Source organism: Neolamprologus brichardi, chromosome 7, assembly GCF_056152115.1.
Source record: "Neolamprologus brichardi isolate AB-2024 chromosome 7, ASM5615211v1, whole genome shotgun sequence".
NCBI classification, from domain to species: Eukaryota; Metazoa; Chordata; class Actinopteri; order Cichliformes; family Cichlidae; genus Neolamprologus; species Neolamprologus brichardi.
In genome coordinates this window covers 40,706,660-40,724,131 of record NC_142110.1, presented here as the reverse complement: position 1 = coordinate 40,724,131, position 17,472 = coordinate 40,706,660, and the positions used below count along the sequence as shown (strand labels likewise).

The following is a 17,472-nucleotide window of genomic DNA, read 5'->3' as shown; positions in this document are numbered from 1 at the left end:
AAGCACTACTTCAGCTATACAAACACGTCTAGTAATAACTAAAATATGGCTTTAAATTTCTACATAAATTCATGCACAGAACTGTACCAGTACCTTCAGACTTAGACAAATGAACATAAAGCACAATCAAATGCATTAGTGGGTCAATATGTAAGGATAATAAAAATATATAAAAGCAAACAAAAGGTTATGTCAAAAAAGATCCCTTAGACTGCCAGTAGTCAGTGTGCGAGAACGTCGAAAGACACCAAACCTAAAGCTTTTCCTAAAATATGTGTTGTGAGCAGCTGACTGATGGTGATGATACACGGAGTCATGAGCGGGGGAGAATCCAGCAGTTTTTTTCCCCATCCACAGAACACTTGTCCACGCACTTGTGATCGTTTGCTAACGTTGCTCTGAATGTTTCAGGCACAACATATTTTCCCTTTTGTTTCCTTACAAACTGCGTCATTAGGATTAATCTGTCAAATACACAGCATTAATAATTAATAATTTACATTGGTTTGCCACTGGGCGAAGACAGGTGGTAAAATATTTGATATTTAAAAAATCAATATCTTCTGAGCAGCAAAAATCGGTTCAATCTAAAGAAAATTGGGCAATGTTTTGCTATGGTTTACAGATTGAACGTCGTGTTTCAGTCTTATAATGTGCAACAGTGCGCATCAGACTTATGAAGTATGTTTTTCTTTCAACTTTTTTGGGCTTGTTGCCCAATCTGTAGTGGCGTCTATGCAAGCCCTGCTGATTTAAAAAGCAGTGCATGCAATTAGTCCGTTGCCACTGGTGTAATGCTTAGCTATTATATCAGGGAGCTTAATACAACACTGTTTAAAAACAAAAGAGAAAAAGTTTGGTATGTTTGGTATTGGGGCTGAAAGCTCGTTTCCACCACTGGGGAAAAAAAAAAACCCTGCTTGGCAGAGCTCATTTGATGTTTCAAGTTATCTCAAAATTTTGACGTAATAACAAAATTTCGGAGGCAGTAACTCTAATTTTCCATTTCTGGATGCCAGAAACTGTTTTTGGCAGAGACGAGCTTCCGTAAAACAGCATAGGCTTGCAGCAGGTTTAAGTCACACTTTAGAAACAGTGACCTCTAGAGGAGTTAAGGTGATGTGAACAGGACACAGATGTAAACAGTACAAAAAGATGGGCGTGCCTTCTGCGTCTGATGAAATCTGTATTGTCGTTTAGTGGCAAGCAGAGGGCTGGCCATTAAACTCATGTCTGAGAAATAATACAGATGGCATTGCAGGGTTAGGGCTTGATGATCCTCTTTATTAGACTCAGTCAGAAGCTCTTAGCAAATGACTGTGCGGTTTCTCGAGCCTCGAGGTTTCACCTTGAGACATCACAGTGGCCATGTCCACCGTTTACACCGTCTGTGACTCAAACTGGATTCACTTCATGTAGCTTTGACCTAAACCCAAACTGCAGCTAAGCTGGCATCAGAGCATCACTCTCATTAACTTTGTGCACATTACTGTGCAAGTACAGTAACAACTGCAAAGTCTTTAAATATGGAAACAGAAACAGTAACAGCCAAAAAAAAAAAACTGATTTTATAACCACACTTCCACTTCTAGCTTCTAGTTTACAAATCTACAAAAACAGTAGGCAGTTAAGTAAAAACGGGTGAATTTATAACAGAGATCAACTTGTGTCAAACTTTCTGTTCCTGTAACAGCCTGAGAGGACTCCAGGATACAAAACTCCTAACGAAGTTGTTTAAAACATGACCCATGGCTGAAAACTGAGTGTGAGTAACAGTTTGCTGACAGAAGCAGCCAACACAGTCCGTGACAAATCCTAAACTATGTGGAAATCACCGTGGCAGCTTCTGTCTTTGTGAGGCAGTTGTCTATTTGAGATGTTTCTCAAATAGATGTAAAAATACTGTGTGCCCTCTTTTATAACTGAGGAAGCTTATAGGAAAGGAAATGCTTTTTCTGCTTTAACAGCACAGGAAGTAGTTTCAAGTCTCAGTCCCCTTCTGCCTTGCCCCAATGCTCACTCGCTGCTGCTGGTTATGATGTTACTGGTTCGACCGCTCTAAATCTTCTCATACTGCAACCTCTGAGGTGATCTGCAGCCGATGATACTGGAGGGAGTAGACAGAGGAGATGAGACAAAGTGACTCTGAAAGGCGGGCACGTTATTCTGAAGTGATCTGCACACATACCTGATGGGTGTCATTGCCAGTACTGTGAAAATACTGGCTAGTGTGAACACAAAGCCTGGGAACCAGTCCAGGGTTCCCTGATAGATCTTGGTGAAAGCGGGAATGTACGCCAGGCTGGCAAACTTCAGAGCGAGCTGCAGGAAGGTGAGGGTCATGCCTGAGGAGAAGGGGATGGAAGACAAAGGGAATGAAGAGAGAAGAGTTTGCTGTTTGTTTAATCTATACAAGATATTGCTGCTCTGTGTGTGTGTGTGTGTGTGTTTGCATTTCTGACGTTTCAAGCAGATGACGGGAGAGATGATCCTGTAATCACCTGGAAACTGTGTGTTCATGTGTGACAGAGAGGGAGAGCCTTCTCTGGCTAGTTGCAGAGCAGGCTCTTATAATATGCAGGTCATTGTTTATTGTGAACCAGCCTTAAAGGGATCACATGGAGGACTTGCTTATGCACAGATCCTCTCACATGCATCCAAAACTCCCTCAAACTCAGCGCACGCACACTGAAACACAAGACTTAAAATGGTGGTAGCTTTATTAAGGCTTGAATATCACAAGACTCCAAGGCAACCACATTTCAAAATAAAATTAAAATGTCTTCAGTTTTACAGGGAAGATTATGTTTAACCTAAAAACTCCAACTGGTTTCGGCACACGGGTCGTCATCAGGGAGTAAAACAGAGTCAATGAATCGTTTCTAGTGGCATTCCACCAATCGGGCCCTTTCACCTGAGGTCTTCCTTTATTAAGATGTTTAAAAAATATAATAAAACCTCACAGTATCATATTATTGAAGAAGAGCACTTTGCAATCAGGCTGCACTTGTGGTTCCAAGATTTACTAAAGTAAAATGGGAGGCAGAGCCCTCAGCTATCAGGGCCCCTCCTCTGTGGAAACAGCTCCCAGTTTGGCTTTAGGGGAGTATAGTTTTAAAATTAGGCTTTGAACCTTCTTTTGTTTTTGTTTTGAAAAAGCTTATAGTTAGAGCTAGATCCGCTTTAGTGATGCTGCTATAAGCTCAGGCTGCTGCGAGGCTTCACATGATTCACAAAGCAATCCTTCTATTCTCCACTAATTGAGGGATGATGCTCCCATCCCTCAGCCGGTCATGGCAGATGGCTGCCCCTCCCTGAGTCTCTTCCTGTTAAAAGGCAGTTCTTTCTTACCACTCTCACCAAGTGCTTCCTTGTGGAGGATCATGTGACTATGTGCTACATTAAAAGAAAGAAAGAAAAGAAACCGTGTCTGACAGCTATATGGGAAATTCTGCGATTACATAATGACTGAATAATAAATGAAGTCCTCAGCGTTGTGCCACCTGCGTGCACATCTGAATCCTACAAAACAGTAAAAAAAAAAACCCAGCTGGAACAAGAAACAGCTCCTGCTAACATCTGGCTTATAAAATCGTCTTGCTTATGCTGAAAAGTGGAAAAATGTGACAGCTAATACTAAAAAAGCTTAAATCATACATGGTCTTTTCATTAATTAGTAAGTTGTTTGGGCCTCGCTCTTTCATGGGGCAGTGTAACGCATGTGACATGAACTTTAATGCACCATAGTTGTCAAACCTGTTTAAGAGTCATGAAACTGGTGGCACAGGAGCCTATAATGACAATGCTTTGCTGACACAGTATTTTCTCACGGGCATTAAAAATAAACAGGACAGGTGAGTCTTTTTCCCCCTCTAACGTATCAATGACCTTCAGACAGCAAACACAACTCGCAGGAAAAGTCATGTTGTCGTTGCTTTAATACAACCACAGATCAGCCTACTCTCAACCTGCTCTGCTCTTCGAACTCTGAAGCCATCGTTGATTTTTATGCTGCAGTCAGTAAATATTTGTCGAGTTTATTATGAATGACCAGACTGGGTTTTCATCCATTGTGTTCAGGCACCAATATCATACATTCATTCACATGCTCAAATGACAGCCTCCAATATTCTCACATTTTTAAAGTCAGATTAAGATGAAATACAAAGTGTGTGTTAAGTGCTCAAAAATCTTTCCTGTGTACTCACCACATGAAGAAGCTGGGACCTGCTGTGAGAGCAGAGATCTGATTGTGGACATCGGGATGAGAGCAAACAGGGTGAGTGCACGAGCTGCAGAAAAAGTTCATGATTAACATTTTGTTTCATAATGAATTCTTCAAATCCGCCAAACCCAACCACAGCTATGCAGCTACTGGTGCCCATTCTGGGTAAGAATGGTCGCACCTGGTGTTTAAACAAGTTTAATTTTTAATCCGGCAGTGCTTGCTTTAAAACAATGTCCCAATTCATATGTGTGCTAAAATTCAAGCTGTTTATTCGAGTTTACGTCAGACCTAAAACACCACCATGAATCATAAAAAAGTAGGAACCAACCTGATTTGGTAATTAAATGTAATGTTCTTGTTGACTGCCTGTGTGCATATAACATGCTTCCTGCAGGACAGCACTCTAAGACTAAGGGGGAAAAAGTGTTTATGGCTTATAATCACTCCTAGTTCCTTGTTTTGGTTCCTACTTTTTTATGATTCATGGTGGTGTTTTAGGTCTGACGTAACTCGAATAAACAGCTTGAATTTTAGCACACAAACTTATTTTGCTTGCTGAGTCAAACTTTCTAATCCATCAAAGCATAAACACAATTTTTTTGCCATTTGCTGTTTGCTGTGCGAACCACTTGGCAAAGTAAAAATAAAAGTAACGATTGGAATCTGAACACGCAGCTCTTCTGGGAACTAAGCCTGATCTGGTTTTTAGACAATACCGAGTGTCACATGAAGAACAGGTTAGGAGCAGTCCCATAACTGGGCCTTTGTTGCTTTCAGCGTCTAATTTTTTTATTTTCTCACTTAAAAACACATTATTTTAGGGCAGCTTTTCATCTTTATTTGACATGACTGAGAAGAATACTGGAAAGTGGGGGAAAACACACAGCAAAGGGTCCTAGGTTAGGCTTACATTGAGCCTGATCAACCAGGGGCGCTCAACTTGGGGCCTATTTACTGTGTTTAAAGGTCATAGGAGAAAATGAAGGATGTGGCCTGTGCGTGTGGCATGAGCTGTAAACCCGCCTCAAATCTTCTGGATGAAGTGTCTCTATTAGCTGCTAATCCACCACAAATTTACTATAAAATCCGTGTAACATGTTTGTTCTTACCGAGGTAGAAAGTGAGGGTCGTCGTTACAAAGGACATGAAGTAAATCCCGACAGCGAAGGACACCATGCCGATCAGAATGAGCGAGGTGTCGCTGCAGCAGCGTCGAAACCCGATGACACCTATGTAACTGGTGAGGAAGATCACACAGCCTGCTGCATTCCCGTACCCCACCTGAAGAAACAGGAAAAGAAATGAGAAAAAACAGAAGGGAGAGATGTTCAGCGATAGAGAGGCAATAATAAACAGACTATGCAACTAGAACAGATGGCATTAATGCTTAAGTGCCTTAAATCGGCATTATTTTTAATGACCAGCAGGGGGCGACTCCTCTGGTTGCAGAAACACTCCTGGCTGTATAAACATTTGTGGGAAAACATGCCTCAGCTCCCTCAGTCTGTTCAGAAGACTATAGTCATACAGTCAGAAAGGAGGATGAAGGGTGTGCTCATTAGCTAACAACATACCAATCACAAGCCAACCGATGGCTAAGCTTAGACACTAATATTTAGAATTGTCCCGTCAGCTTAAAATAGAGTTAAAACTAGCCGTGTTAATTTTATCCCATCTTTTTTGCATCAAATCACAAAAATGGGGTAAAAAACTTACTAGAGTGGCGTTCCAGCTGAGTGGTGCTCTCAGCACAAAGGCACCCAGTACTTCAATGGCTCCGCCCACTGCAAAGTTGTACAGGATGGCAGCCACAAACAGCAGAGCCACATTCACTCTGTTTATCTCAACAGGAGTCTCGACAACTGAAGAGTTAGTGGAGGCGCGTACCAGGAGGTGGCGGTTCTCCTCCAGCTCTCCATCGCTTACACCTTTCACCTTTAATAAAGACGGACATGCGTGGTATATGAGCTCGGCGAGGTGGTAGAGCGAGCACGTGTGGCTAAAACTGAAGGCAGAACATGAATAAAGATGGTTCTAGTTATAAGACACATAATTACAGATTAATGTAATTATTTACATTATTATTACAGCAGTACACATATGTTTGATGATCGACAATTTAGCTTGCTGTTCTTTATTTTATGTCATAGATGTACTTTTAGGTCATTAGGACATGGTGAGGTCACCAAAAAGAAAAAAGTTTTTTTTTTCTGTTTTTGGCTCTGTATGATGTCAGTAGGATCAGATCCTCTGAATGTGGTTATCTCTACCTGGTGTTCAGAGCCCTTTTGTTTTGAAGGGGCAGCTAATCAGAAAAAACTTACCTTTAAGGGGGAGGAGCTAGAAGCAAAGTGGATGAAGGGCCATTATAAAATATACTGTGAATCATGCAAAGCTGCTCCAATAGAGTCCAAGAATAAAAATAAACAATCTGATTAGAAATACACAAAAAAACACATGGCTACACTGGACCCCCGCCCCCTCTGAACCCTCTCACATGCACACACTGACCTGCAGCAGGAATATGGAGTGTAAGAGGCAGAGCAGATGCAGCAGTGTGCTGATGATAAGCAGGATGGTCCCATGTCCCAAACTGGAGCTGTACAGGTGGAACAGATGGCCAGAAGCAAGGCTGCCCACCACGCCTGCTAACCCATACGTGAACTCCACCCTCATCAACACCTGCAAGGGGGCACAGGGTTATTTCTTTTAATATAAATCAGTTAAAGTAAACCGTTTTGCTTTTGTTTTTTGTTTCTTGTTTGTTTGTTTTTTTCAGTTCAATTCAGGATCAGGGAGTAAAAGCCATCTGTCACAATGGGTTTGGGGGTGAAGGGAGGCAAACAGGACAAAGAAACACTGTGGAAGAGAGCAAGAGAAGTAATAATAACTTAATAATAACTAATGACTACATGCAGATTGGTGTATTAACACAGGGAGTGAAGATGAAACAGTGCATCATGGGAAGCTCCCAGCTTTCTAGGCCTATTGCAGCACAACTAAGGAAGGATTCAGGGTCACTTGATCTAGAACTATCACCATGCTTTATCAAAAAGGAAAGTCTTAAGTTTAATCTTAAAAGTAGAGAGGGAATCCAGACTGGGAGCTGGCTCCACAGCAGAGGGGGCTAACCCCTGGGTGATTTGGTAATTAAATGTAATTTAACAGTACTCTCAAACTAAGAGGGGGGAAGTGTTTATGGCTTTATGTTAAAAGTTTAAGCTTACTTTTTTTAAGTTCACTGAATATATATATGAGTTTTATTGTGTTTCTTTTAGGTACAACATCTGCATTGCATAGATTTTAGTTAAAAGAGGTGACGCAGACTCGTATATCGACCAATTGTGCTCACATGAGCAATAAAACCTAAAGGCCATTTTTGAATAAGGGACATCCCTGAAAAAAATAATAGCGAAAGACTGAAAAATCTGGTTAAAAGAGAGAGAGAGAGAGAGAAAGAAAGAAAAGGTCTTCTTTAATGGCCCAACTCATTCGTTTATATCCTTGTAATTCTTAGTTTTTGCACATTATCATCAGTTTTACAGTCAAACACAGAGTTTTGTGATTGAAAGTTCCTTCCACGGCTTTGCAGCTGCAGCATGCCTGTAACTCACCTTGGAGCGGTCGGCCGCCGTGGAGCCGAGCGAAGCTAGAGTCATTACACCGGGCCAATATGCGGTGAACCCGCCGGAGAGCCCGAGGAGAGTCCCCGCCGCGAACATCACCTGCAGCGGCAGATTTAGAACGACTACCAGGAGCAGGATGACCCTAGACAACAGGTAGCCGGTGAGGGGGGACACGATGGGGGCTTTCCTCCGGCCGCGGTCGCTCAGTCTTGCCAGGAACAGCGCAGGAAAGATGGGAGTCAGCTGGATAATGAGGTTGTTGATCATGTAGAAGTCGGTCATGGCTTTCTGCTGGGCATCCTCACTGGAGTGGCCCGGGTCGGTAGCGTTGGCACAGCGGTCCCTGACCACCATCTGCAGTGCGGTATCAAAGAGAGTGCTGCCCAGCTGCTCGAGCACGATGATCGGCTCGATCTGCCGAAGCATCGCGAAGGCTGCTTGACACAAGTTCGGTACCACCATGATCTGGATTGTTGTAACTTTGTAAAAAAATAAAAAATAAAGATGACCGACCTCTAGGACTTCTTCCGCCAGTAGTAAGTGAAGGGTTGTGCGCGTGTGCTTCAAACTAAGCAGCCTCACCGAGGAAACACGCCCACTTCCTCATCCCCTGCTGCTGATCAGCTGGCTTCAGTGCACTCTGTCAGATTTTAGGAAACCACCTTCTTTCATCAGGCTCTGGGCCACTATTTACATTTTCATCATTACCATTTCTCTGTGCTCCCTATTATATCTCCACACAAATCATCTCTCGTTGCATTTATCTAGGTTTGAGATATAAAACTGAAACACAACTGAGCTGCAATCCAAAACATGGCATTAGATATGAACCCATTGAAGGCAGTTAATCCATCTCAGCTGGTATACTTTCATTTTCATTTACACTTTTAAATAAATTATCAGTGTGTGACTTTAAAATGTGAAAAATGCTGAAAACCCCTCCAGCAGGCACCACCAATGTAATTACACAGGTATTGCAAAGCCAAATCAAATGTGCAGTTCCTGTAAATTTCTATGAAGAGCTGTAGGCGAAGTAGATATCGCATGCATACAACAGCACATATACAGACATTACTGCCAGCTCATTTCAAGGTAAACCACAAAGCAGGTAATCCTCTAACAGGTGAAGCCTGAAACAGGAGACATTTAATTTCCTTCCAATAAACAGCAGTGACTGCAGTCTTTGTGGATAGGCTTCTGCTAGAGTGGTCTCTGTTGTATGTTGAGAGAAATAATTTGAACTGAAAAAAGCGCATTCACAATGGGTTCCCACAAGCTCAACAATGCACTAACCACAAGGTACTTTCAAAAGCTGCTGCTTGCAGCTCACAAATAGAACTCAAGGAAGTGTTTGCTTGTTCAGTTCTGGTCCGATAATGAGACATACCTCCTTCAAAATGTTTGTAATGTAAAGTGTACTCTATGTATACTCCCGGGCCAAGTCAGTGGGTAGCTGTTCAACTGCTCCTACCTCATCATTCAATCATATGGAGACATCTCAAAGTATTTAGGCAGGTAGTCACAGTCAAAAAGACATAAATTCAAACTGTGCATCACAGTTAGGAAGATATGATCTAAGTGACTTTAAACACAGCCTGGTTGCTGATGTCAGATAGACTGGTCTGAATATTTCACAAACTGCTCGTCTGTTTACTGAGAAGGATCCAAAAAGAGAGAAAACATCCAGTAAGTGGCAGTTCTCTGGAGGAAAATGCCCTGTTGATGTCAGAGAATGCGCAGAATGCTTTGAGCTGACAGGATGGCAACAGTAATTCAGTTAACCACAGAAGCAGATGGGCTACAGGAGCAGATCACACCAGGTGCCACTCCTGTCAGCTTAGAACAGGAAACGGAGACTGAAATTCTATTGTACACCAAAACGGGACAATATCCATCCATTCGTCCATTTTCAACTGCTTATCCAGATCACGGGTGCAGCAGTCTCTAACGTGAAGCCTAAATGTCCCTCTAACCAACTGCCTCATCCAGCTCTTCAGTAGGGGACACCGAGGCGTTTCCTGGGTATTCCTTCGGGCCTTATCCTGGTGGGACATCAGTCAGAACGCCTGGACAATAGAAGATTAGAAAAACTGTTGCCTGGTGTGACGAGTCTCAATCTCTGCTGTCACATTCAGAGGATAGGGTCACAGCAAAGTGTACCTAATGAAGTGTCCCTTTGGTTAGTATATGTATATGGACAATGAAATGATCCCCCCACCTCCACCTCCAGTATTAACACTGAAAACACATGCAAATGAACCACTCAGGAAACCCACAAGTACAGGTTTTGTTTTTAATGAGAAAATATTCATAATATGTATAGTGGGTGTGTAACTGTGAGCCTTACATGTGCTATAAAATAACAAAGCAGAGTATGAGCATACAAGTGGTTAACATAGGAACAGGGGTTATACTGTGTTTATATTGTAGTAATAAGATTGCTTTATCACACACACAGACAGTGAGTCCCACACTGGAGAAGCTCTGTAGGCCGAAAACAAGCTACCAGCATTTAAAATGATAAATAAAATCGTCTCTGCACCATAAATTCAAACATCAAAAGCATAATAATAATAATTATAATAATAATAATAAATCACACCATTCATTAATTCCTCTGTGTGTACGTTTCATAAGCGACTCTAATGAGAACTTTGATTGGTTCCCACAAGGATGAAAACCTTTTCCGTCTTGTTGTCTTTTAGCCTTTAAGTCAAAAATAATCTCATACCAGCGTTAAAGACACTGCACCTCTGCTGCACCACAGAAGACCCTGAAATGAGAACTTGGATGATTCTCTGGAACATATGTGTGGGTTTTAATATTATTTGTTTCGGGTTTGGTGGAAGTGGACACCGCAGAGGCATGAGTCCTTGATTTTCACTTTTGGTTTATGGCGTTTGTGCCACGCTTTCTTGACAAAGCATATCACAAGACAGCCGAGTGGAATAAGTTGCAAAGGGTGGCTTGACTTGATAGATTAGTAGATGTCCAGCAATTACATCTGTGGTTTAGCTCAGCGTACATTCAGTGTGTTTGGAAGCAAAGAGAGAAGTTGCTGCCTTGCTGAAGGGCACTTGGACAGGTCAAAACTGTGACTTTTGGTTTACAAAAACGCTTTTGTTTCTCCTCACATCTGGACGCAGAAACGAATCTCACAGGCTATGACAGAGAAATACAATCAAAAGTTGTCCAGAAATACCGTTTCCACAGCCAGTTTGACACATTTCTACTTTTCATTTTAAATTAAAGACAGTCTGTTATACTCCAGGGAGAAGTGTGGTTGTGTTAAAGTGTATTTACTGTTTTACTCTTGAAGCTGAATCCTGTTTTTCCTCGTCACTTTGTATGATTTCAACACTTCAAAACACAAAATCAATGTCATTCTGCAAAATTCAGTCACAATACAGTTAGTAAAAAAACAAAAAAACCCCTTACAAGCCCAACTTACAGCACAGCTCAGCGTCTCAAAAGACCTTTATTGCCTTCTTTTTGCCACTGCACTTTTTTTTTTAGCTGTGCTTGGTTCAGGTTAGGAAAGGAGTGTGAATCCATTCGCACACTTGTACGCCTTAAAAAGGACGCGGAGAGCTCAGGCTGGTGGGTTTTCTCTAAATAGCATTCTGTTTTGGTATAACGACTTCTTATAAAAACCTTTTTTGATTATTTTTTTTCATCAAACTTTATCCTCGGCTAGCAAGTAGATACAGACGTTCATAGGTCAAATACACAGTCCTACCTCAGTATAATACATGAAACAACTGCTTACATCATCAGAAAGCACAGGTCAACAAAGCCACGTAGCCAACAAAAGTAAAATAAGTGATTTTTTTTAATATAAAACCCCTGACCCAGCCCTTTAATTAACACACACATTCACTCAAATGGTGCAAGCACTACCAGCAGGTAGGTCCCCCCCCCCTCATTCTTTCTGTTTGCACTGGAAAAGAAGCGATTACAGGCAAACTTTCTATCTAAGGTGGTTGCTTATTTTCCCTAAGGTCTACCGACAGTGTAGTAATGTAGGATAGGAGAGGATACAATACATACCGTGTACAGACAAGCACTGGCGGTCTAAGGCAAGTTTAGTTTTGCTAGTTTTGCAAATTTCTTGACTAGCATTTAACACAAAAAGGATGCTGACCGCTCAAAATTCAGTAAAGATGCTTGACAAGAAGGCAAAAGCTCCTGGCAAGCGTGTCAAACTTGTGTCATATCTGCACTGTGCCATTATGGGCTCTGAAAGTGACGCTTTGGGGCACCTTTCGGTTCGGTTCCTGGAAAACACAGTAGCTTTCCAGCAGTAAATCCAGGTAAAAGTATTTCTGAAATTACACAAAATAAGAGGGTGATCTGGCCTCTCCTTGTCTACTTCCTCTCAGAACTTTCTTTTCTTTGAATAGCTGCATCTGCCTATCTTTTATATTGTCCTCTTGATTAAAAGCTTTCAGCCACACTTTCAGAAGATGACTGCGGTTATTATATAGCACGCGCAGATGAAACCACCATCAGAGAGTCTCAGGCAACCAGTCAAAATAAAAGCTTTAGATCTTATTTGAATAATAGCATAAAGGTGAAAAATCCTAAGAATATTTCAGTCATTTAGCATCTACCAGCTATTAAAAACACTAAACATCGCTCTAAAACCACCATCAAACACCTTTGAAGTGTCTCTTTCATTGCTGACCACCTTCACATATTTCCCACTTCCTCAGCCACTTAACATGCTAATATACCTTCAGTTTTCAGGTCCAAAAAGCCCCACTGGTTCACACTGCTGGGGTCATGTGATCTTCAGATACGCTCAATAAAATAAATAGTTTTCCTTCCTGCTTTCTCACTTTTCCTTCAGTCTTTCTCTTCCTTCATTCTCTCCAATTGGCCTGTTAGTTGTCTCTGAAGGGAGTTTTTTACTCCTCCTCCTCCTCTTCTTCCTCCTCTTCCTCTTCTTCCTTGCCTTCCTCATTGGCATAGATGCCGGCTTCCCACTTCAGAGCCATGTCGCTTTTCCTCCTGGTCACACGAGTGGCCTCCAGAACCTGATGATTACAAAGCAACCAATCAGATGCAAGTGCGACCGGGAGCAATGTAATTGTTACAAACATAAAAACAACAACAACAAAAACCCCAAAACACGCACACCACAGTGACTTTAACATGACATGCAGTGTATGTCAAACACTGAGGGCGCGCACATCTAATCACTTTAATTAAATGACAAAAATAAAGAGCACCTGCAGTGTTTGACAGCAACAACAAAAGTAACTTTACTCCATTTCAGGGAAAATTCATGCTTGAACACCACATTAAACGTGTCCAGTCATTATTCCTCTCCCACACCCATGCTGATACTCACAATCACCTTCAAGCAGACAGACAAGGACAAGGGGAAAAGATTTCTTTGTCAACTGGAATCCAGGGTAGATCAGGACAGGGTGTAGGTGAAGTGGATTGTGGGTAGGGGCAGAAGGCTGACAGCAGTCATGATGATAGAAAAGTATGGACATGAGCTTCTCAAAGCTCAGGCCAATTACGTAGTGTCAGACTGAAGCAAACCCAAGTACCATATCTTTTAACGACTACACATTTTTGAATATCATTTACAAACATATTTATCATATATAGCTATATGGCACCATTAAAATGGCTCCTTCTGTTTTAAATATTGAAAGAAACTTTTTAAATCAACACTCTACACAGCATGTACATAAATTGGAATGTGTGGATTAAAGGTTCACACCAAATCCACGGACAAGCACATGCAGCACCAACACCACAGAGCAGAACAAGGAAATGAGAGTACAACCAGACCTGGGAGCAGACATAAAAACACATGTGGGTTTTGTTCAGAAAGTGCCCCGTCTATGGTTTCCAATCTACCATCGACATTTCCAGCACTGGTTTCATTTCTAAAAGACTGACTGAAGGACAATTAGAAGATGAAAACAACAAAGTGGAAGTGGAACTCTTCTCATTCTGACTCTGTAACTGGACTCGGGAAGTCAAAATCACTGTGAATAGGCAGTTTCTTCAGGTGATACTGATATATGCTACACTTCTGTGCAAAGGTTTTAGGTAATTAACACATTTAGATTCTTATTATTAATAACTGAATGTGATGAGGGACCCAAAGTCCAATTAATAAATTATGATCCCAACGATCCAATGAGACACACACAAGTAATGCAAATTTAAACTTAGTCTGATTATTTTAATAGAGCTCTTTTTTTATATAAAGGTTTTATTACAGGAGCTTCATGTTTATTAGTCAGCTGGGAGTTTGATGATGTTCAAAACATAACAGCAGGTTATGGTATTAAATGGAAACCACATTCATAACTGTAATTTCTTTTCTTTCATAGAGGATAATCCAGTATATTCTCAGCTAACAGGGTGGAAGCACTGAAGCACTTTTCCTGAGTCTTTAGAGAATCCAGCCAGCTCTTAGTATGGCTCCCATGGGCCACTTAGTCCAAATACTCTTCCTAAACAAAACTGACTATTCAAGCTCACCCTAGTACCAACACTGACTCAGAAATAGCTTATTCTGAATCCAGAGAGGCCATGATGCTGTAAAGGGAAAGGGTCCACACACTAAATATTAACCAGATTTCTTTTTATTGTACCCTGAAGAAAGCTTTATGGAAGTGGATCTAAATCCATCCTTAGTTCACTTTTAGTACCTGAAACGTTTGCACAGCACTGCATAAAGCTGATTTTTGCCATCTACTTGGACTCTGTTGTATATGAATCTAATGTGTATGGTCTGACCCAGGTCTGTCAGTAAAGGCAGTTACAGGAGGGAAGAGATTCCTCAGGTACCTCAGTGGTTACCTCGTTAGCCAGCAACAAACGGGCATACTGATCGAGCAGCAGGAGAGAAGCAACAGTACACGAAGTCAACACATGTGATGTCATCATGGATAAACAACAGCACAATTAGCAACAACATCAGCAGCTAACAACTGCGCAGCAGAGATGTTTGTGTGGAATAAATTCAGTAAAGTAACTTGAAGTATGTGATTTTACAGCAGCTGGAATGAAACGTTCCCTCCCAATGGATCTGCTGTGTGTGAATATGAACTTGAGCGTGTGGCGCTCATGAACTGAAAAGTGAAACTTCTGTCTGTCATTTCTGATTACGCAACATTTCCAACAATTTCTTTGTTTTTGCGTGCCAAACCTTTCACCTTTTCGTGAGACCCCATTTTAAATACATGAGCATTCTGGTGTCGAATTACATTTATTACAAAACAACAAAAAAAAGACAAAAACATGGGGTCAGGACAGAAAGCCCCTTTTACTTTCACTCTGACTGTTTGACTCTCTTCTCTTCCAGGCTGGGAATTACCCTTTGGTGATGTACAGTATGTGCTCATACCAGGTGGCTGGCTGAACAAATACGTATTATGTGACAAACTGGGTCATCTCTTGGCACTTTCACAGAGATCAGGGGATTTATAATAACTGATGCTCACAACTACTACATTAGTTTGTGGTGCTTTGTATTACACGTTTTCTGCAACAGAAAGCTTTTGATTTTGCAGTGAGAAGCACCTCAGTCTCTTTCTCTTATTCTGTGTCTAGTCATTTATCTTTCCCTGGGTTGAAATACTTACACTGTTGTCCTCAATTTTCTCTCTCCTCTTCACTTTGTGTGTTTCGTAGTCTTCCATAAGAGTCTGCATGAAGTTTTTGGGTCGTGATCCTCCAGAGTCCTCACTGCCAGCATCAGACAGTGCTCCTTCAGAGGTCGAGGGGGAGACAGGTGGCGCAGGTCGAACTTTCTCAATCTTTCCTGCAAACCCCAAAAATAAATTTAAAAAAATCCATACTATGGGTTATTTAAACATTTTTTTAGTTCTTTTCTTTTTAATAATTGTTACATTTACATTGTTGTTGGGTTGATTCTGGCATTTAAAATAAACTAATAAGCTTGTTAATATGATGACTGTATGACCCTTGTGAGGACCTGCAGTACTAACTGACCTGGCGCTGTCCGTGCTGTCAATGTGAGTCTAGTTGGCAAACTGTTGCTCTTCATCTTATCTGTGGGGGAAATGGTGGCGTGCCGCATCCCCGTCCTCACAGGTCCATGACTACTGCTGGAAGTGCCACTGGGCCGGACAACAACGGTAGGCTGCACCTCCCTCTGCTTCTTCAGTTCTTCCTCTCTCTGCTGAGCTGCTCGGATCTCCTCTTCAATCATGGACAGAGTTCGCTGCTTCTTGGAGCGCAGGCGGAACGGGCCGCTAGCCGCCTCCACCTCTGGCCCTCGCGCTGCTGTCGCCGTGCTACGCAGTTCAGCCGCCTCTGAGTATTTACTGAAGTAGCTGAACTCTGATTTCTCTGGGCTTGGAGGAGACGGAGGGCGGTATACAGGGGTTGGCCTAAAGACAGGAGCTGTTGTGGCAGGAGCAGGCGCAGGAGCTGGGGCTGGAGCTGATGAAGCAAGCGCTCTGGTGTAGGAGGACTGGATTTTAATCCTGGGACCTCCGTCTCTGGGCCTCTGTGGTGGTGAGACAGGCTGAGACGGTGGAGGAGAAGGCGTCTGGAGCTGTTGTGCTGGTCTTGGGGACTGCTGTTGCTTCTGAGCCTCTTGTGATTCTGATGGCTTCTCTTGGGAAACAACTCTCACCACTGGCTGCCTGTCTGGCTGTGGGGATGAGTTGGATGGCGCAGGACTGGAGGACACAGGTGACTGGAAACTGGGGGCTCCACCAGAAGACACAGGGGAGGAAGAAACTGGCACTGGGCTGCTTGTGGATACAGAGCATGGAGATGTAGGGGTACTCAGCTGTGAAGAATTCAAGTCAGCTTGCTGCCAGTCTTCTACGTTTTCAGCTGCTAGGGCATTTTGGATGGCATTTTGAACAAGAACCCCAGCGTGGTACTCCAGCTCATCTTCTGTTGGACTGCCACTCATCTGCCCGTTGACTGGAGTAGTTGGCTGAGGGGTAGGTGGTGACACAGGGGTAAGTGGCAATGGGGTAGGGGGTAGCGAAGCCCCGCTGTCAGAAATATTATCCAAGCTAAATATAGTAGTGTCCTGAGAGCGGACTGATAACTCGTCCAGTCCTGAGTCAGACTCCTCTGGTTGAAAAGCTGGATGGAAATGACCTTTTGCTTCCTCTTCCTCAGGTAGGACTGTCATCACAGCTAGCGCACATGTGAATTCATCTTTAGTTCTTTCATCAGACCAGGTCACGTGCGTCTCCCCAGTTTCTGCAACAATGTCACTGCTCCCATGGCTGCCCCTGGCTGTGGATTTCGAGAAGGGTTTGGCAGAGTATATTTGAGGAGCTACATCCTTCTTGGTAGCCTCCCCTTGCAAAAACTGCTTCCTAGCAGAGGAGAAGTTGATCTGCTCCTCCACGATGTCCTCCTTCCTGGATAGCTCCGAATCAAGGGTTACCACTGTGGGAGGGCCTGACACCTGAGGCTGCAAAACAGATGAGAGTACAGAATACAAAAGAGTCAATTAGAAAACTGCACAGCAACAAGGCTTAAGACATCTTTATTTTATCTATTACAGTCCAAATTTCTCATGCTTCCTCAAAGTCAAAGAACACGTTTGAGTGTGTGAGCTTGAGCTCCTTTGTTTTGTGCATGTGTTTG

General features: G+C 42.5%; 2 protein-coding genes across 5 annotated transcripts in view; both read right to left on the bottom strand.

Moving 5' to 3' along the window:
• Positions 1-27: 27 nt before the first annotated feature.
• slc46a2 (solute carrier family 46 member 2) lies at positions 28-8,500 on the bottom strand. 2 transcript variants are annotated; one of them, XM_087844451.1, is made up of 8 exons: positions 8,368-8,500; positions 7,843-8,268; positions 6,740-6,910; positions 5,945-6,163; positions 5,338-5,509; positions 4,209-4,292; positions 2,189-2,345; positions 28-2,107 (listed from the first exon to the last, which is right to left on the bottom strand). In XM_087844451.1, the coding sequence occupies exons 2-8, from the start codon at positions 8,206-8,208 to the stop codon at positions 2,059-2,061; spliced, it is 1,218 nt and encodes a 405-aa protein (XP_087700577.1). In that variant the 5' UTR covers positions 8,209-8,268; positions 8,368-8,500; the 3' UTR covers positions 28-2,058. The 2 variants fall into 2 exon arrangements, with proteins under 2 accessions (XP_087700577.1, XP_006795635.2); XM_006795572.3 differs by having other exon boundaries at positions 7,843-8,500.
• Positions 8,501-10,133: 1,633 nt separating this feature from the next.
• The window catches only part of palm2akap2 (PALM2 and AKAP2 fusion), a 90,547-nt gene continuing 83,208 nt past the window's right edge, over positions 10,134-17,472 (bottom strand). Inside the window, exons 14-17 of one of the 3 annotated variants that reach the window (XM_087843589.1) lie at positions 15,844-17,296; positions 15,474-15,652; positions 14,677-14,715; positions 10,134-12,893 (exon numbers count right to left, since the gene is read on the bottom strand). In XM_087843589.1, coding sequence (XP_087699715.1) covers positions 12,765-12,893; positions 14,677-14,715; positions 15,474-15,652; positions 15,844-17,296 — 1,800 coding nt within the window. In that variant the 3' untranslated portion in view covers positions 10,134-12,764. The remainder of the gene's footprint in view (positions 12,894-14,676; positions 14,716-15,473; positions 15,653-15,843; positions 17,297-17,472) is intronic. The other 2 variants (XM_087843590.1, XM_087843591.1) reach the window with 2 other exon arrangements.